Here is a 19390-nt window from a genome sequence, read left to right on the forward strand (position 1 = left end):
GACTTCCACCGACTCTGACTCCCTCCACCCTCTCCATCTCCGAGCCAAAGAAATCACAGATGTGGGACACACACACAGACTCATACACACAAATAAGATGTGGCTGAATTTAGAGCTTTGAAGGCTGTGTGAGGTGAGACTTTCTGATTCACTCCAACTCCCATACTGTTGTAGTCTTCAGTATTGGTCCTCAGAAGAACTGCTGGTGCTCTTTTCAGTCACCTACTCTAAGTAGCATCAAATGAGATTTTTGTACTTACAACTTACTTCCTCCACATGCTACCTACTTGCAAGCTGTGAGAAGAGGCAGAAATGTGCAGCTATGTGAGAAACAGTATGTGGTCTGGTTCAGTTGGGAAAGAGTTTTGATTTTCTGCCAATGCCTCCACGTTGTCCGTTAGTGGTCTGCACAGAGTCCAACTAGTATTGGGGGTAAATGTTTGATAATTTGTACTAAAGTTTAGGGCTGCCCTCTCTTAGTCGATTAGATAAGATTTCTTTAGTCATTTTTTATGCTTTTTTCATGCTGAGTGACTTGATATTCCAAGAAACTTGTGAGCACATCTCTGGTAAACAGGAGATTTAAACCGGAGAATTGATGTGATTCTTTGTGAAATTTGACAGATCTGTCGATTAAATCAACTAATCGATTAGTCGACTAAGAATTTCTTTGGTCGAGGACAGCCCTACTATAGTTGAAATCATTATTTGATTAATTGATAAGCTGATTAACAGAAAATTTGATCGCAGCTATTTTGATATTGGATTCATCGTTTTCAAACAGAAATGTCAAACATTCCCCAGCTTCTCAATAATGAGGATTTGTTGCATTTATGTGATAATAATCTGAATATCTTTGGGTCCTGGACTGTTGGTTGGATTAAACACGCTATTTGGTTTATGACCAGGAGTATTTTTCACAAATTTAGGCTAAAACTAACAATTATTTTCATTGTTGATTAATCCGTCAATTATTTTCCCAGTTATTTAATTAGTTGTTTGGTCTATAAAATGACAGGAAACGGTAAAAAAAATGTCGATCAGTGTTTCCCAAAGCACAAGATGACGTCCTCAAATGTCTTATTTTGTCCACAACTTAAAGATATTCAGTTTAGTGTTATAGAGGAGTAAAGAAACCAGAAAATATTCACATTTAAGAAGCTGGAATCAGAGAATTTAGACCTTTTTTTTCTTTAAAAAATTACTCAAACTGATTAATCAATTATCAAAATAGTTGACGATTAATGTAATAGTTGACAACTAATCGATTAATTGTTGCAGCTCTAAATTTTACTATTTTATAGATCTAAGGCTTCCTCGATTAATTAAAAGGAATTAGCAGATTAATTGACAACATAATGATTGTTAGTTTCAGCCCTAATTTGTACACATTATATACTAATAGTATAGCACAAATTAGTCATTTATACACTCAAATGATCAATTCTTGCACACAATTTGTGTCAAATCCTGCATGTGCATACTACAGTAAAAGAAAATTCCAGTTCAAGCACTTATATAAACCAATTAAATAATATATAATCATACATTTAATGAATTAATTAATTAATAAAAAAGAATCTATTAATCAAAACCAATTAATGGCTAAGTGTAAGATTATGGACACAAAACTAAGTAAACCTTCTCCTCTCAAATTTCTATAACCCTGCATATAATGAGTTGCTCTGTTATATAAATATCAGTCATCTTGAGTGTGTTCAGCCTGGTGTGAAACATTAATCATCATGCTGGGTCAGAGTATCAGACTAATTCTCTCTGTAAAGAAAGAATAATTGGTAATATCCTCGAACAGCACCAAAGTAGTGACGGTGTCATTAGACACAGCCATTACTCACCGCTACTTATTATATAAAAAAAAAAAAGATTAGAGCTCCAAAAACAAAAAATCCTCCTTTTGATGTTTTCCTTCTCTTTGTCAGTATCTCAGCTCAGATGATTCATTAAAGCCTGCGTGTGTGTGCGTCAGTTTTTTATATAAATACCAGTTTCTATGTAAAAGAAGAACATCTTTTTTTATATATCCACATCTGAAACCATGTAGAAATGACATGTAACTGCAGTCATATTGCATCACAGGTGTAATATAGTACAGTAGGTGATTAGACGGCTTGGATGAACACCAGAAGTGTCACTACGTACCTCGCTTGTGGTGGCACAGCTGCAGCTCACAAGCAATAACAAGCACAAATGTATTCTCATTATACTACTACTACAGACACACATTTGACATTTACTGTACACCTCCATCTCTTAACAGCTCGGTTCGTCATTGCCGTCCTTAGTTTGTCTCTGATCATGCGGCTCTGACAGAAAAAAAAATTTACAAACACTGAGAAAAATAACAGGAAGTTACAGATGCTGAGACGTACACACTGTACCTGATAAGCCGGGCACAGGCAGGTACCTGTCTCCATGGCAACCGGCTCTGGGGGGATCTGAAGACGTCGTAGTGATGTGTAGGTGAAGCTAATGACAGGAATCGGGCCCGCTGCTAGACTCCTACTATGTGTGTGTGCGTGTGTGTGTGTATTTTGCATTGCTGTCAGAATATTTAGCTCTTTCACAAGTGGGATCAGAGGACACTTTTGCTAAGATGACTCATAAAGTCAATCCTCAGAAAGTCTAGCGCTGCATAAACTGCTGTCACAGGCTTAGTCTTATAAACCCTCCCTGCTCTGTCTGTCGCAGATCAGCCCTCTTGTGTTTTACCCGCCTCACTTTTACTCGCCTAATTGCATCTACTTATCCTATTTCAGGATCTTTAAATTGTTTAAAATGAGAAAGATAATTCAGTCTAAAAGAAGTATGTGTATAGTGTGATTTTACTCGAGGAAAGACTTCATCCACTGACCTTAGCTTTCACAGTTTCTTTAGTCACGCGTTGTGACGTTCCCTGAGAGCTTTTTTTCCCCTCCCTCGGTCCATCCTCTGAGGGCTTCGTCTGGCCTCGTTGTGTCAGGTTGCTGCCCCCTCGAGCCATCCGGTTACATCACAGACTGGAGCTGCATGGTGGCAGTGCGGGAAATATTATGAGCAGACAGAGACTGGGAAAGAGAGGGGACAGGAGCCCACAGTTATATCTGTGTTTATGTGTGTGCCGGGTCTGAAGCTATAAGAGCCAACGCTCTCAGCTTGTTGCTGCCCATACTTTATCTCTTCTTCTCTACTGCTGCAACTGTCTGACACTGTCATGTCTGAGGAGCTAACAGACTGCCTGTTGTCTAGAGTGAGACTGAGTTAGAGGGTATATGTGCTTAAAATATATAGGTACAAATATATAATAATTATTAGAGCTGTCAATCGATTCAAATATTTAATTGCAATTAATCATAAATGAATCACACATTTTTTTATCTGTTCAAAATGTACCTTAAAGGAAGATTTGTAAAGTAGTTAATACTCTTATCAACATGGGAGTGAGCAAATATGCTGCTTTATGCAAATGTATGTATATATTTATTATTGGAAATCAATTAACAACACAAAACAATGACAAATATTGTCGACAAACCCTCACAGGTACTGCATTTAGCATAAAAAATATGCTCAAATCATAACATGGCAAACTGCAGCCCAACAGGCAACAACAGCTGTCAGTGTGTCAGTGTGCTGATTGTGCTTGACTATGACTTGCCCCAAACTGCATGTGATTATCATAAAGTGGGCATGTCTGTAAAGGAGAGACTCGTGGGTACCCAGAGAACCCATTTTTCATTCACATATCTTGAGGTCAGAGGTCAAGGGACCCCTTTGAAAATGGCCATTGCAGTATTTCCTCACCACAATTTAGCGCATGTTTGGAGCGTTATTTAACCTCCTTCACAACAAGCTAGTATGACATGGTTGCTACCAATGGATTCATTAGGTTTTTTAGTTTCATATGATACCAGTAACGTCACTCTAGCTTTAAAACTGAGCCCGAAAACATCTGTTGCAGCACAGCCGGTATGAGAAAAATAAAACGTTTTGTTCTAGTAGAAACCCAAAATACAAGTATGAACCTGAAAATGAGCATTTAAAGAAACATTGCATCAGCAACGGGTCAGAAGTAGACATTGTTAAATTTCAAGGGTTCTCAATCTAAAAATGATGAAATGAAATGAAACTATTGCTGTAGGAAGTGTTTGGCAGTTCTACAGATGCATGACAGGCATTGATAAGACATTAATGCCAGTTCAAATCTGTTTGAGATCATTAACGCTGATGTGAAGATCACATTCCTGACGTTGTTATCCGTGAGCACTGGTGTTGTTGCAGTGAGAGGTGAGGCTCACATTGCAGCATGATCATTAATGAAATGGGTTTGTGTTATGTGAAGGGCAAGGTCAAGCTGATATTTGTTGTTTGACATTATCTTAATAGAGACGTTGTGACCCTGATGTTGCAGACACAGGCTGGTTCACTCTGCACACGCTGACGGGGAAAACCACTCTCTTATTTCAAATCACACAACATGTAATTTAATATACTGTAGAACAGCATCTGAATAGCTCTCTCTCATCTCATAGACCTGTTAGCCAGGCTACAAGAAATGGATTAACCTTTCTGGGATTTGCATCATTTCATATTTTCACATTTGCAGCCAATGCCCCATCATTTTTTTTCAAGCTGATGTTTTGTATTTTGTTTGTTTGTTTTGCAGAAAGTGAGCGAGAAAGTTGGAGGTGCAGAAGGAACGAAGCTCGATGATGACTTCACCGACATGGAAAAGGCGAGTCTGAACTCTTTCCATGATCACCTTGTTGAGAATGAAAACCGATGCTAGAGCTTATTATTAGTTTACTGGAAGATCATCAAAATGTTGTGGGATCCCAACAGACTTTATAAATATCACAACAGATATCTCTGCCTACATGTTGGAAAACTGCTGGCAAGCTATTAGACGATCAAAAATCACAAAGGCCCACCAGAAATATTTCTCTTTCAGTTGATCTAAAAATGGGACAAACATATCTTCACAGTCGATATGTTGTGACTCTGGGTTTTAATGGAGAGTCACGGATTATTTTGTACTAGAAATGGTTAGTAGGAAATATATAACATAAATATGTTGCACTAGTGTTGAAATGAAATGAAAATGAAATGTAAACTGGAACATTCAGAGGAGCTGGCTTATTGCCAACAAATAGTGCTTGCTCATTAACCACCACTGAGCAAGGCGCTCAACCCCAACAGCTCCAGTGGAGCTCCTAAGTGACCAGCAGGTCAGACTGTGGTTGTACTGGGCAGCTTCCAGGTGTGATTCTGTGTAACTGTGTGAGTGTGGTCAGGGTTTACCCAACACGTTCTCATCCCAACTCGTCACATACCGACGCTTTGTCACGCCCTTTGGTGTCACTTTATTTTCGGCATCAAAATAGGCTTGCCGCGGTAGTCGGTGTAACCGGTGTTACACGGTGTTCGGGCACACACTGATTACATTACTTAGCCACCGCCCCCACCGTTGTTTTTCTTTTTCTTTACGGAAATAATTTGGTGTCGAAGCGAAAAGCAAAAGCGCCTATTTGGCAATATTTCAGATTTAAACCCAATGCTGTAAAGGATCGAAATCGCCGCGAGGAAGACGGAGCGGTCACAGCCGGTGTGCACGGCGGAGCACTGCCTGGTGAAAACCTGCGGCCCCGCAGCAAAAGCTCGACCGGAGAGGGCAGACACACAGCCACCCGATGTTAAAGATGAAATTAAGCGCGCTACACATTTTGACCGTCATCTTTTCTTTGTAAAATGTCCGGTGTAATCCGTAACACCGATGTTGTCACAAGTTTATTAACCGGTGGGAAAAATTTTTCACCGTCACATCCCTACATCAAAACCACTATACTGTAGTTACCCTTGGCGTCACTTTAGGATTAGGCAACAAAACCATTATAGTTAGGTTTAGGAAAGAACTACATGGTTGGGCTTAAATCTACTCCGTTTGTACAGTGAAATTGACACTGAACGTTGTGAACACAGGACACGAACGAACAGCTGATTGTGACGTGACACACCGGACACGAACAGCGGTCTCCTGGATGAAAGCCTTGTGTTTGTTGGACCCATCCACCTCCCCCCTGCCCGCCCAGTGTGTCTCTTTCACTCTTTAAACTACGTCACAACAGTCATTCCCGGCGCACTTTCTCTGGGCGTTTACAGTTGCTGCGGATAGGTTTACATTATGGTTAATAGAACACCTGCTGCGTTTCATACTGGTGCTAAAGGGTCCCTTGTGGGTGGGTACCTAACGCCGACGGCCATGACAAAGCCTCGGTATTTAATGGGCTGGTTTACCTCATGTTGAAATTTCCCTGAATAAATAAAGGTAAATGACAACTTGCACCTTAAACCTTCAACCCTCTGGAGCTCTTTCACTCATTACTTTATGAAACAAAAGCTTCACCCATGTTAATACCTTTAGATGTAGTATGATGTAGATGTAGTAGCTGTGCTAAATTTTGTGGATTTTGTTTTGACCTGATTTTAAAAAAAATAATAATAATAATTTAAATTACTTCTTCTCCAGACATTGCTCCTGCGATATTCAAACACAGAAAATGTCACTGCAATAATGTCATAATGTTCCTGCAATGCCAGCGTGTGTGTGTGTGTGTCTTGTGTGTGCTCACATACTTGTATGCCTGCCTGAAAACATCGATGCCCTGAATAACACATTTCATGTTTTCCAGTATGTGAGCCATAATAAATACATGTATGTACATGTGAATGCTTACGTACTTCGAGCATCACCACATGTTAGTGCATGTGCGTATTTACATGTGATCCTGTGTGTTAACATGTTAGTGGTTCCAGTGTGCTGCAGAAAGAGAGGCTGAGTGTTGCAGAGCTGTTGGAGAGTCTCATCACACTAAACAGGAACATGATGGCCTGCTCTCAGCTCTCTCTCTCTCTCTCACCACACTGCAGAACAAAGCAACACTTTCTTTCATCTTGTTTTTTCTCTCGCTATTAGATGCATCAATTATTCTATTGCTGTGATATTTCTCTCATGCTCTCCCACAATCTTTCAGCCATTACCTATTTGTGTTTCTAGCCACATCTTTTTTTAACTGTTATTTCTTTCTCCTTTCGTCTCCCTCTTCATGTTGTTTTACGTTCCGGTTTACAGAAGATGGACACCACCGCTCGGGCCGTGCTGGACATCATGACCAAGACTACTGAGTATCTGCAGCCAAACCCAGGTGACATAAACCAGCCGTGCAAGATGATAATGTGATGTTTTGTTTACTTTCAGATAAAAGGCTAATCTCCCAAGAGTCAATATGAAAATTATAAAATGATTTATGCACCCACACATATTGTGTATATACAAATGATCCCACAGTATACCTATACACAAACACACACGCTCATATATACATATGCATACTAGGGCTGACAATTAAAATATTAAATCGCGAATATCGCATGATTGTCCATAGTTAATCGCAGTAAATCACAAATTAATCACATTTTGTATTTGTTAAATGTACCTTAAGACAGATTTGTCAAGTATTTAATACTCTTATCAACATATGCTTGCTTTATGCAAAATGTATGTTTATATTTATTATTGGAAATCAATTAACAACACAAAACAATTACAAATATTGTCCAGAAACCCTCACAGGTACTGCATTTAGCATAACAAATATGCTCAAATCATAACATGGCAAACTGCAGCCCAACAGGCAACATTAGCTGTCAGTGTGTCAGTGTGCTGACTTGACTATGACTTGCCCCAAACTGCATGTGATTATCATAATGTGGGCATGTCTGTAAAGGGGAGACTCGTGGTTACCCATAGAACCCATTTTCATTCACATATCTTGAGGTCAGAGGTCAAGGGACCCGTTTGAACGTGGCCATGCCAGTTTTTTCTCGGCAAAATTTAGTGTAAGTTTGGAGCGTTATCTAACCTTCTTCACGATAAGCTAGTATGACATGGTTGGTACCAATGGATTCATTAGGTTTTCTAGTTACATTTGATGTCAGTGTCTTCATTATCTTGAAAACTGAGCACCTTACACCCTAAAAATTGCAAGCTGTGTTAATGTGTTAAAGAAATTTGTGGCGTTATAATGAATCTGCGTTAACGCGTTATTATCTCGTTTACTCTGACAGCCCTAAGAGGGACTGAATATTTTCTCACACTATATCTCAGCGCCTCGTCCCATAACAGCGGTATCTGTTTAGAAAGACTGAAACTTCAGTATTCAGTCTCTTCACAAGAAATATCTTCCACATCATCTGTAAACTACTAATTACAATCAAGCATTTTTGACTCAATTTGGCACCTTTAGCCCAGTGACGTTTGTCTTCATTAGTGCTTTGCTTTCACAGCTACCAGAGCCAAGATGAGCATGATGAACTCCATGTCACGCATGCGGGGGCAGGAGAAGGGACCGGGCTACACGCAGACCGAGGCCATCCTGGGAGAGTCCATGCAGAGGTTTGGCAGGGAGCTCGGAGAGGAGTCGAACTTCGGTGAGCTGCAGCACATTAAAGCTCCTCGCAGAAAGAGAAGAACACTTTTTTTATATGCATCACGAGAACAAAGTGGCATCATTTTTATTCCCTCAAGGACGCAGAAACAATGTTATGAAATATGCATGAGCCTATTTTTCAGACAGACGTTATTTAGTTCACAAGTGAAGGCATTAAAATGTTGTTTAAAGAGAAATACCTTTCCTCAAAAGCTGCTGTGGATTCTAATGAGATAATGTTGCTGCACTCTACTATACACTGAGCTGTGTGCTATTCATGTGTTTTTTTATAATAATAATAATAATAATAATAATAATGATTTTTATTTATACACCACTTTTCAAGCATAAACACAAAGTGCTTTCCAGATTAAAAGAATATAAATCAGAACCTCATGTAAGCCCCCCTGTATGACATACAAAAATGAGAGCACACATATCAAGCAGCACTGAGCCCATACATAAACATACATAGTTCATATAGGTAAGTAAGATTTGGATAAGAGACATAAGCTCATATAAAGCAGGTGAAATCTAAGTAAAGGAAATAACCTCATATATAAAAGAATAACATGTAAATATCAGAAGTGGTCTCATGTAAAGCAGATAAAGTGACAATAAAAGAACAAATTCTTGAATTCAAAACAGATAAATGTGTAAAATATATATAAAAGTGCATATAGAAATACTAAAATAAGCACAATTTAAGTATGTTATGACAATAAAGTTCAAATAAAGCACCATAAAATAGTTATATAAGTAGGAAATATGAAGTGATGCGATAATGGAAAAAGAAAACATTGTTAAGTGTAGGCCATCTTGTAAAAGTGAGTTCTAAGGAGGCATTTAAAAACTGCAGTGGAGTCTCGCACTGAGTGGACGGCTGCTTTAGTGTCTTAATGTGTCTTTATTTTTCCAGGCATTGCTCTGATTGATGCTGGGGAAGCCATGCGTGAGCTCGGAGAGGTTAAGGACGCTCTGGACATGGAGGTCAAGCAGAACTTTATCGATCCACTGCAGAACCTCCATGAAAAAGATCTCAAGGAGATTCAGGTACGAGAGCAGAACTTTGATGCGCTAACGGTAATCCAGTAATCTAAGTCATCTCCTGGTCAAAGATTCAGCTTTACTTTCTGGTCCTCTTCTGCAGCATCACCTGAAGAAAATGGAGGGTCGTCGTCTGGACTTTGATTATAAGAAGAAACGTCAGGGCAAAGTGACAGAAGACGAGCTCAAACAGGCACTAGAGAAATTCGACGACTCCAAGGAGATTGCTGAGCAGAGCATGTTCAACCTGATCGAGAGTGATGTAAGCAGTATTTTAATCACTTGTCCCTCTGTTAGGTTAATTGCATTTACCATTGACACAGCCGGCTTTTTAGCTGGACCGCAAAAGGCAAGTCCTACATCGCAAAAGTCAGTCAGTCATTTAGTGACAGAGTGATGAAGTTACGCGATTGATCGGCCGAGTGTTGGACTTTCCTTATTTGCCGTTGCTCTTTCAGAATGAACAAGTGGGAACAGTCCTTTGGGTACATTTTCAGGGGGGCGTGTCAGCAGATCCACTCACCGGTGCGAGTGCTCTATTGGCGCATTTCCATCAGATCCGGTGACGGAGGCCGTCTCAATGCTTTCTATTTATTTACAATGGAAAGCAGGAGAAGCAGTGGCCCAGTGCATGGTGGGAGTGTTGCGGCGAGCTGGAGAGGGTCCGTTTTTGCATAAAGTTGAAAAACCTCGCCGATCCTGGTGGACATGTACCTCTGGATTTAACATAATAGACATAACCACTGACTATCTGTGTAACATTTAGGCACAAATTCACAGACGGATCATACACGGTCCAGACATATAAATTGAATTTACTGTATTATCTTACACTTTCTGCTGTTGCTATGGCTACCCATATAATTATTCCCATTGTCATTTTATCCTCCTCAAACCATGTTAATCAAGGGGTGTCATCACCCTTTTCTTTTTTCTATTCAAACAATTGATCAAATGATTACATGTAATGGGTATAGGAAAACAGAGCAGAAAATGGACTGAATGTCGGTCCTATAAACACCATGTGGACTAAAACATGACTCCATTGAATGCTAATGATTATTGGATGTGGCAATAAGCAGCTGTTTGCTACAAATTATTTGCGTTGTCATAATAATTATTTATAGTCTCATTGTTTCTCAGGTCATTTTGGAGTTTTTCTGCCCCAAGTGGCCAAAAACAAAACAGCTTGCAGTTCTAAAACCATCAGGAATATTAGTTGATCCTGTATGTTGGTCAAGGTTATTATAGTAAACTAAAACTGAAACTAAATATAAACTATATCCTTTAAGAAAAGCTAAAACTAAACTGAAACTATATTGCCTGGTTAAAAACTAATAAAACAAAATAAAAATGAACATAAATTATTTTCAGTTTTAGTTTCTTATTAAGCTATAATATATCACTACCGAGAAAAAAAAAGGAGACAGTATGAATGTTCGTCAGCTCTCGTGACATTTAACCACAGAAATTGAACAGCCGCCAGGAGACGGCGCTATAACGCAATTGCTTCACTAAAGTAGCGCCAAGATTAAACATTAAGTTCTCCAAACATATATTTTGTTTGTATATGTAGCTACATACTTCTGATACATTATACCTGGCCCTAAGAACAACAAACTTAAACTAATGTAAAACTAAATCTAATAAAACTAAAACTAGCAAACACACTCTGAAAACTAAGATGAAATTGAAATGTCAAAAATAAAATAAAATAAAAAAACTCATTGAAAATTCAAAACTATTAGCTTTCTATCACATCACACAATCTCTCTCAGTACATGAAGTTTGTCCAGTTGTCATGAAATTGTAGAGGTTCAAATATGCATCTTTATTAGTATTTGAAGGATGTCTTGTCCTTGTTGGCTTAAAAACAGCTACAATTCCATAACAAATCCAGGAAGATACTATCAAAAGCTCCAGAACAGCTGCTAATGGACCTTCCTGCAAGATTGTTTTGTCCCAAGTGCTGTTTCCAGTCATCCTGTAAATCACTTAGCAGCACACTGTTATTACATTTAGCTCCTGAGTTTGAGTGAATTTGAGTCCAGGACTCAGTAGCAATCATCATTATGGGTGATGTGTACCAGGTTTCATAGTGTCGATGTGTAACAGTAGACATCTTTAACAGATTGAACAGGTGAGCCAGCTCGCTGCACTGGTACATGCTCAGGTGGAGTACCACAGCCGGGCTGCTGAGATCCTCACACAGCTCTCCAGTAAGATCGATGAACGGTCAGTACTCACACTCTGGTTTCACAGAGTCTGTTTGTTTTACCGTATACGTTATTGGATGTACATGTTATTTAACATTGCTGCATCGCTACACAAACACACTGTGGTTCATGTTCACCTCTAGTATTTGTGCATTGAGGGATTCTGTGTTTTTGCAGGATAAGGGACACTGCTGTCAAACCGAGGAAAGAGTTCGCTCCTAAACCACGCACGTCTCTGGACTTCTCCAGTGTGGAGAACCACAATGGAGGCATCCACAGTGCTCGCTCTCCAGGTGAGGCCCAGAGTACATTTTGCTCATTGCTCAGAAACATGTCCAGAAACTAGTCCTGATAAATACAGGAAATACTCTGTAGTATCTCACTGGAGAATCTCATGAGTTTCTGTTTCGACTGATGTGAAGTTTCTGGGCTAGTTTCTATTAATTCATGATCTTCTTTCCTTTAACAACCCTTTCTATGTTTTTAATTTGTACTATAAATTCTCAAATAAAAGCCCAAACTGATGCTGTTGGGTGAGAAAAAAGCAACGCAAAACAATGCAGTAGATGTATTGTAATGCACTGCAGGTTAAAGTTAGAGTTATCTACACATACACAGCATATTCACTCAGTACAACCTACTCAACTTCCACCAATTCATTTAGGTCAATTTGACTTAAATTTCTTAATATCAAGCTACTGAAAATCTTGTAAATCAAAAGCAGTGCTTTCATTCATTAAATAAAAAGGCAGATATTTGAGAATTTACGGTGTTTGCTAATTTTATCTTTCTTTTCCCAGCTCTTTCAGTTCCCAACATTTCCGTTATTACCTTACTGAACAGAATAACCATCAATCCAGAAGTGATTAATACTAATATTAATAAAAACTCTGCGCTCTTCTCTTTCCCCTTTATGATTTTTGTTTATTCCAGGGGCGAGGTCTCCAGGTGAGCCAGGTCAAACTTATCTGTCAATACATTTCTCTCCGTCTTTGTGCTCACCAGTGTTTTTCTTCAACAACATCCGTTCATTTACCCTTGAAACTCACAACTACTGTACCTCTACTGCTGTCTTTCCCCGCCTCCCCCTCGTGTTCTTTCCTCTTCCCTCTTTGCAGCAAGGTCTCCAGGTGAGACAAACGTGAAATCCCCGGAGAGATACAACAATATCTCTTCCGTTACTTTGTCTTTTTTTTTTTGTCCATCTCTCTTTCTGTTTATCTCTTTGTTATAAGAAAATCGTTGCACTCAACGATACAAATTAACAGCAGAAAAACAAGTGCCGTCCGCTCACTGTACAAAGAATTCCCGACCTACAGTCACAATGAAAAGCTCGACAGCGGACGAGCATTTGCTGTTTCTGTTTTGTTCTCTTGTCAATCTTCTGATCCGTCTTATCCTCCCGTTTCTTTGTCAGTCTGCCTCTCTTTCAATTCATTCTGCAACTATGTGTTTCCTCTTGTTTCGTTAATTGACCTTTCCATTGCTCCGCCTCTTACCCATCAGCTCATCATTTATCCATCTAGAAAATGCTCTTCAACTTAAACGCTTCTGCTCTTTTTTTCACCCCTTGTTTTCTCCTGTCCCCTTTGCAGCGAGATCTCCAGGTGAGCAAGGGTGACTTTGGAAGAGATACAAAATCTCTCTATCACTCTCATTTTTAATCCTTCTTTAAATGGACTTCTGTGGAAGTGTATTTTGTCTGCACTTTTGTTCGCAGTGCAGCTCGTCTGCTGCTTTTGTCTAACCCCTGGTTTCTCTTTTGTCCCTATTTTGTCTTTCTTTTATCGTTAAAGGAATAGTTTGACATTTTAGGACATGCACCTATTAGCCGATTCACTCTGCGTTCGATAAGAAGATTGATACAAGTTTTATGTCTGGATGTTAAATATGAAGCTGGAGCAAGTTAGATTTGCATAAAGACTGGAAACCGGGGGAAACAGCTAGCTTGGCTCCGTCTAAGCGTAACAAAGCACCTAAAGTTCACCAATTCATTACATTTATGGAGGGTTATGTGCCGCACTATTTCTTGGCATGGATCCATAACTTCCTGTTGCCGGGCAACTGCACAACTGCAAAACACTGCACAGTGAATAAGATTTAAAATATGAAATGTAGTATATATACAGTGAGACACAAAGGCTAACTTTATGGGTTTCATTTATCAAGATACAGGTAAATTAATTATGCAGTATTAGCCAACATTTTGTTAGCACTTCAAGGATGAAGATTAACTGGTTTGTTTGGCAAATGTACGTCTGGTTAACCGTCCCACCTCCGTTAAAGAGCTCCACACAGAGCAGTTTCCCTGTGTCTCCCACACAGTGTATGAGACATGTTTCCTGTTTCCAGTCTTGCTAAGATAAGCTAGCTGGTTGTAAAGCTGCCTGAAAGGCCCAGACACAACCCGACATCAAAGAAATAGCAGCTACGACGGCCGACCGTTCAGTCACCTCGCGCCGCCTTTGTCTTTGCCAAAAAGTTGCACTCAAACACACCGCCAAGACTACAGCTGACAGACAACTACCACGTACGTCGATGCGTCTGCGTGAGAGGAAATAACTCTCTATACCAGCAGGTGGCAGTAGTCCGTAATTGTCATTCAAAAAGGGGAAACCGGAAGACCGAGGACATATACAAGCCGTTGTTATGATATATACATGAAACAAAGCGGCGTTTGCGGCGCTCAGTTCAGTTTCTCTTCTCGTGCACCGATTCGCTTGAGCTGAACAGCCAATCAGACTGATTTCTCTCACCGACAAGCACCGCCGCCGCCGATTCAACATGCTGAATTGGCCGAAAAACCTCCAACAAGGGCAGACTAGAAACAACGGTGTGGGACACACTGCAAAAACTAGGACGACAGACGCTCTGACGGCCCAAAACTGGCCTATTGCCGACCGTCGACTTGGTGTGTCAGGGCCTTAACAGACAGATATGAGAGTTGTATCAATCCTCTTATGTACCTGCCTGCCCAAAAGGCATATTTCTCAAAATGTAGAACTATTCCTTTAAACACTGTATGTCTCATTATCGGGTTATTTTACGGTCACTGATGGTCATGTTTTGTGTCTCTCTTTTGCTTTGTCTCCTCCTCTCTGCATCTTCCTCTTCGCTTTCCCTCTTTCAGCCAGGTCTCCAGGTGAGCCTTTCACAAGCAATCATTATGTCTCTAATCTATATGCAGCGTCTTATCTCCAGCCTCTGATCTAACTCTTCCTTTTCTTTCTGCTCTTATCTATCCAACTCTTTTTTTTCCAGCCCCCTTGGACCAGCCCTGCTGTCGTGCACTGTACGATTTTGACCCCGAGAACGAAGGTGAGCTAGGCTTCAAGGAAGGCGATATCATCACCCTGACCAATAAGATCGATGACAACTGGTACGAGGGGATGCTGCACGGCAACTCTGGTTTCTTCCCCATCAACTATGTGGATATCCTGGTGCCGCTGCCCCACTAGGACGTCACCACTACCAGCTGAGTCTGCAACGGTGGCGAAACAGATCCTGGCCTCCAGTCCCCTTCCCCCCCTCCGTCAGTATTCCCGGTAACCTTTTCCTTAACATTCCTACCAACCACCCGCACTCCGCTTTAAAGGAGTCAAAACAGCAACAACACAATAACGAACAAAGATTGACGACGAATTAAAGCAAGTATTGGGCATAAAAACTTTAAATGAGGAAAAATCAGCGTTAATGTCGTTGCTTGCCCCCCTTATCCCAGGAGGTACCTTCAGGCTTCCACAGTCATTTTATCCATTACTGTCCCAGCTTTTGTCTCGGTTTGAGTTGGCTGTCAGTCCGTCATAATTTCCGTGAGTTTATCAGAGCAGCTTTGCAAAATCACACTTTTCTCTCATTCACTGTACTTTGTGGAAACCTCTACAGTAGATATAAACTTTTCTCTCACATGCTAGGAAAAAAAAAATCAGTCCACGTGCTTCATGTTTGTTAGAGACTCTAGGTCAAGCATGGTTTCAAGTGTTTAACGTTTTATCTTATGAAAAAAATATGTTGAGCTGATTTTGTTTCGTTTTGAATATTCCTCTTTTTTAATTGTAGTCGTCTCTCGGCATCCAAAGGATGTCCTCACCTTTTTAACTATTCAGAGTTTTACAAAAGTTGTAGACTAGATTCATCTAGTTGATAACGAAAAAACAAGATTACCCATCGTATTTTTATTTTTCACATCTCAACATGTGCATGTGATTGATCATAAGTGATTTAGATACCAAAGTTACCTGCAAAAACCAGAGTCAACTCCAATTTTAGCTTCAGGATTTCCAGACAGCTCGGTGTCAGTGAATCTGTTCGACGCAGCAGGATGAAGCTTTTTGCAATCTCTAGTTCTTTGGTATTTTCATCAGGAGGGGTGAAACTGTATTCTTAAGTATGTGACATTACCTATCTGAGCCAGTGATTAGTGGAGTGATGACATGATTTGCGAAAAACACAAGTTGTGAAGTTTAAACTGTTTGAAGTAATGTAAGAAAAACCATGGTGCATAAGTTTCAATCCTCCGAAGTGTATTTTATCAGCAGCTTGTGTGAAAAATGGTTGATGTATTGTGATATAATAACTTATAGGACTCAAAGCTGCTCATTGGGGCAGCTGAAGGTGTAGCTCTTTTCTGCTGCATCCCTACTAGTCCGATTAGTATTCTGTAGTTTAGCTGTCTATAAGCCATTGATTAAGACAAAACTAGACATAGCCAGGAGTGCACTAATGGCTGAACGGAATGATAAAATAATTTATTTTTGTCTTGGTGAAAATGTTTTATTCATTGGAATGATGCAACTTACACTAAAAAAAAAGAAAAAACACTTTTCTCCAACACAATTTGGACTAAAAGTCGCTGGTTTACCCTTTTCATGTCATGTTAGACCTCAGAAAAAATGCAAGATTATAATTATTGTTTAGTTTTCTCTCACCAGCTATATGGTTGTATGCAGTATTTCTTTAACGTATGTACTAATATTTCTAGAAATCAAAACCAGACTCAGTTATTACAGTACATGTTTTAGTCAGCTGAGCAGTTACGTGCTGTCGTGCACACCCGGGGTTTTACCCTCTGCGATTTCAAAGATGTATAAACCCCTCTGCAAAATAATCTGTGCGGCAGTTAACGCTATATTTTCACCCATTTTGTAGTAATGTTGTGCGTGTACTTCGGGGCCGGGGTGTGGGTTTGCATACAGAACGTGTTATGCACAGGGACGGGGTTGCGGAGGACCTCTGACGCTGAGGTATTTAAGATATACTGTCTCTGACAGTGTTCCACATTAAAACAAACACGGATGTCTCTTTACTCAAAGGACCAATTCATTATATTCAGTAGAATTACAATAAATAATGCAAAACAGCTGATACTCATATTAAGTGTTGTTTTTTTAAAGGGAAGCACAATAACAGACGGTATGCTTTGTTGGCTGGGGAAGAATGACGATACAGTTTGAAGGTCATGTATTTTTTAAAGGCGAAACAATTCCTTCTTCTTCTTCTTCTTCTTCTTCTTCTCTTTTCTCACTTTTTTTTTAACAATCGTGTGTATCTTTGCCCTCAATGAGGACTGTACAGCTTTTCTGTGTTTTGTTTTCACCTTGTGTGTATAGTCGCGCATCTACAGTAACGTATCTTATTTTTGTAACTGTGACAAAAGTATACACATACAGTATAGATGTATATATACGGTATATTATCCAAAAGCAATGTGAAAGGAGGGATTCTCTGTGCTGCACATGATTGTCTTTGGACTGTTTTTGTTTTTGTTTGTTTGTTTTCTGTTTTTGTTTCATTTGATTCTTGCACTGGATTCTAAGACTGTATGCTTGATGTAAAGAAAATGTGATAAGTCAGTGTAATTTATTCAAATAAATACAAAGAAATGGTTATTGCTCCGACGACTTTCTTTTCATAGATGCACACACCTCTGGATTTTAGCTCAAGCTGAACAATATGTCTCAGGCAGAAAGTTGTTATGACAAATACGACTTTTTACAAAATAATTTAAACTAGGGCTGTCAAAGTTAACACGATAATAATGTGTTAACGCAAATTTGTTTTAACGGCACTAATTTCTGCATTATGCATTAACGCAACGTGTGATTTTTAGGTTGTAGCGGGCTTAGTTTGAAAGCGGGAGTGAAGATACTGGCACTGCGAAGGAGGCAAAATAACGCTCCAAACCATTTTCAAAGAGGTCCCTTAACTTCTGACCTCAAGATGTGAGAATGTAAATGGGTTCTATGGGTACCCACGAGTCTCCCCTTTACAGACATGCCCACTTTATGATAATCACATGCAGTTTGGGGCAAGTCATAGTCAAGTCAGCACACTGACACACTGACAGCTGTTGTTGCCTGTTGGGCTTCAAATCACCATGTTATGATTAGAGCATATTGTTTTATGCTAAATGCAGTACCTGTGAGGGTTTCTGGATAATATTTGTCATTGTTTTGTGTTGTTAATTGATTTCCAATAATAAATATACTGTATACATCCATTTTTAAATAAAATGTGTGATTAATTTGCGATTAATCACGATTAGCTATAGACAAAAATGCGATTAATCGCAATTAAATACTGTAATTGATTGACAGCCCTAATTTAAATGCAAGCTAAATGTGAAATAATTGTATATCTTGCTTATTACTTATTTTACTGTTTCACTGTTACTGTTTCTAGCTGTTGTTTACAGAATATTGAGAACACACAGCTGGGACTTGGCTCAGCAAATAGAGGAAGAAGAAATGCATTATTCATTGTCCTGGTGGATTCTTTCATGTCCGCTTGCAAGAATCCAAACAGAAAAAAATAGGTCAGGTAAGAAAATCTCTCTCTAGTACCTCCAAGATGACTGAAATTCATTCATTCAACCTTTATTCTTAAATCTTGAGGAATGATTTAGGGCATCACCTCATTTTCAATGATATCCAGAGTACAATTAAAACAGAATAAATACACACAAGAATGTAATTAACAAAACTACTGGTTAAAAACAGTTACATTCAAGAGCAGAGTAGTTTGTATTAATGGTTTTAAATTGACCTGTAGGTACAATTGTGTTCATTTTTTTAATGTGTGTTGTAAAATGTTCCAAGTGTGTGCAGCACAAATGCCAAAAGCAATTTTCCCATATTTCGTGTTCACATGTGGGACTTCATGCATTAGCCAATCACTTGGGGGCGGCTGTGGCTCAGAGGGTAGAGCAGGTTTCCACCAATCGGAAGGTCGGTGGTTCGATCCCCGGCTGCTCCAGGTCACATGTTGCTGTGTCCTTGAGCAAGACACTTAACCCCAAATTGCCCCCGAAGGCATAGCCATCGGTTTGTGAATGAGTATTTAGATTAGATCCCGATGGGCAAAGTTGGCACCTTAGCCACCCTGCCATCAGTGTATGAATGGGTGAATACTGACATGTAGTGTAAAGTGCTTTGAGTGGTCGGAAGACTAGAAAAGCGCTATATAAGTCCAAGTCCATTTACTTGAACGAGTCGAATAATGACTAGGACCAATTTAATAAGGAAGTGATATAGCCTGTGAGGGCAAGTTGCCATTAAGAGCTTTATAAATCAATAGAAATGAATACCTATATCACGTCTTACTGTTAGAGAGGCACACCCAACCTATTCATACAAGATGTACTGA

The 19390-nt window shown here is 39.5% G+C and overlaps 1 protein-coding gene across 5 annotated transcripts in view; it reads left to right on the forward strand.

Annotated features, from left to right (window-relative positions):
* sh3gl2a (SH3 domain containing GRB2 like 2a, endophilin A1) overlaps positions 1-17634 on the forward strand; it is a 60618-nt gene extending 42984 nt beyond the window's left edge. The window contains exons 3-13 of one of the 5 annotated variants that reach the window (XM_074629352.1): positions 4664-4732; positions 7127-7199; positions 8341-8484; positions 9403-9536; positions 9634-9792; positions 11662-11765; positions 11924-12039; positions 12680-12694; positions 12865-12876; positions 13342-13353; positions 15008-17634. In XM_074629352.1, the coding sequence (XP_074485453.1) occupies positions 4664-4732; positions 7127-7199; positions 8341-8484; positions 9403-9536; positions 9634-9792; positions 11662-11765; positions 11924-12039; positions 12680-12694; positions 12865-12876; positions 13342-13353; positions 15008-15204 (1035 nt within the window). In that variant the 3' untranslated portion in view covers positions 15205-17634. Of the gene's footprint in view, positions 1-4663; positions 4733-7126; positions 7200-8340; positions 8485-9402; positions 9537-9633; positions 9793-11661; positions 11766-11923; positions 12052-12679; positions 12695-12864; positions 12877-13341; positions 13383-13542; positions 13569-15007 lie in introns of those variants that run through there. The other 4 variants (XM_074629351.1, XM_074629350.1, XM_074629347.1 and 1 more) reach the window with 4 other exon arrangements.
* Positions 17635-19390: the final 1756 nt, after the last annotated feature.

Source organism: Sebastes fasciatus, chromosome 3, assembly GCF_043250625.1.
Source record: "Sebastes fasciatus isolate fSebFas1 chromosome 3, fSebFas1.pri, whole genome shotgun sequence".
NCBI classification, from domain to species: Eukaryota; Metazoa; Chordata; class Actinopteri; order Perciformes; family Sebastidae; genus Sebastes; species Sebastes fasciatus.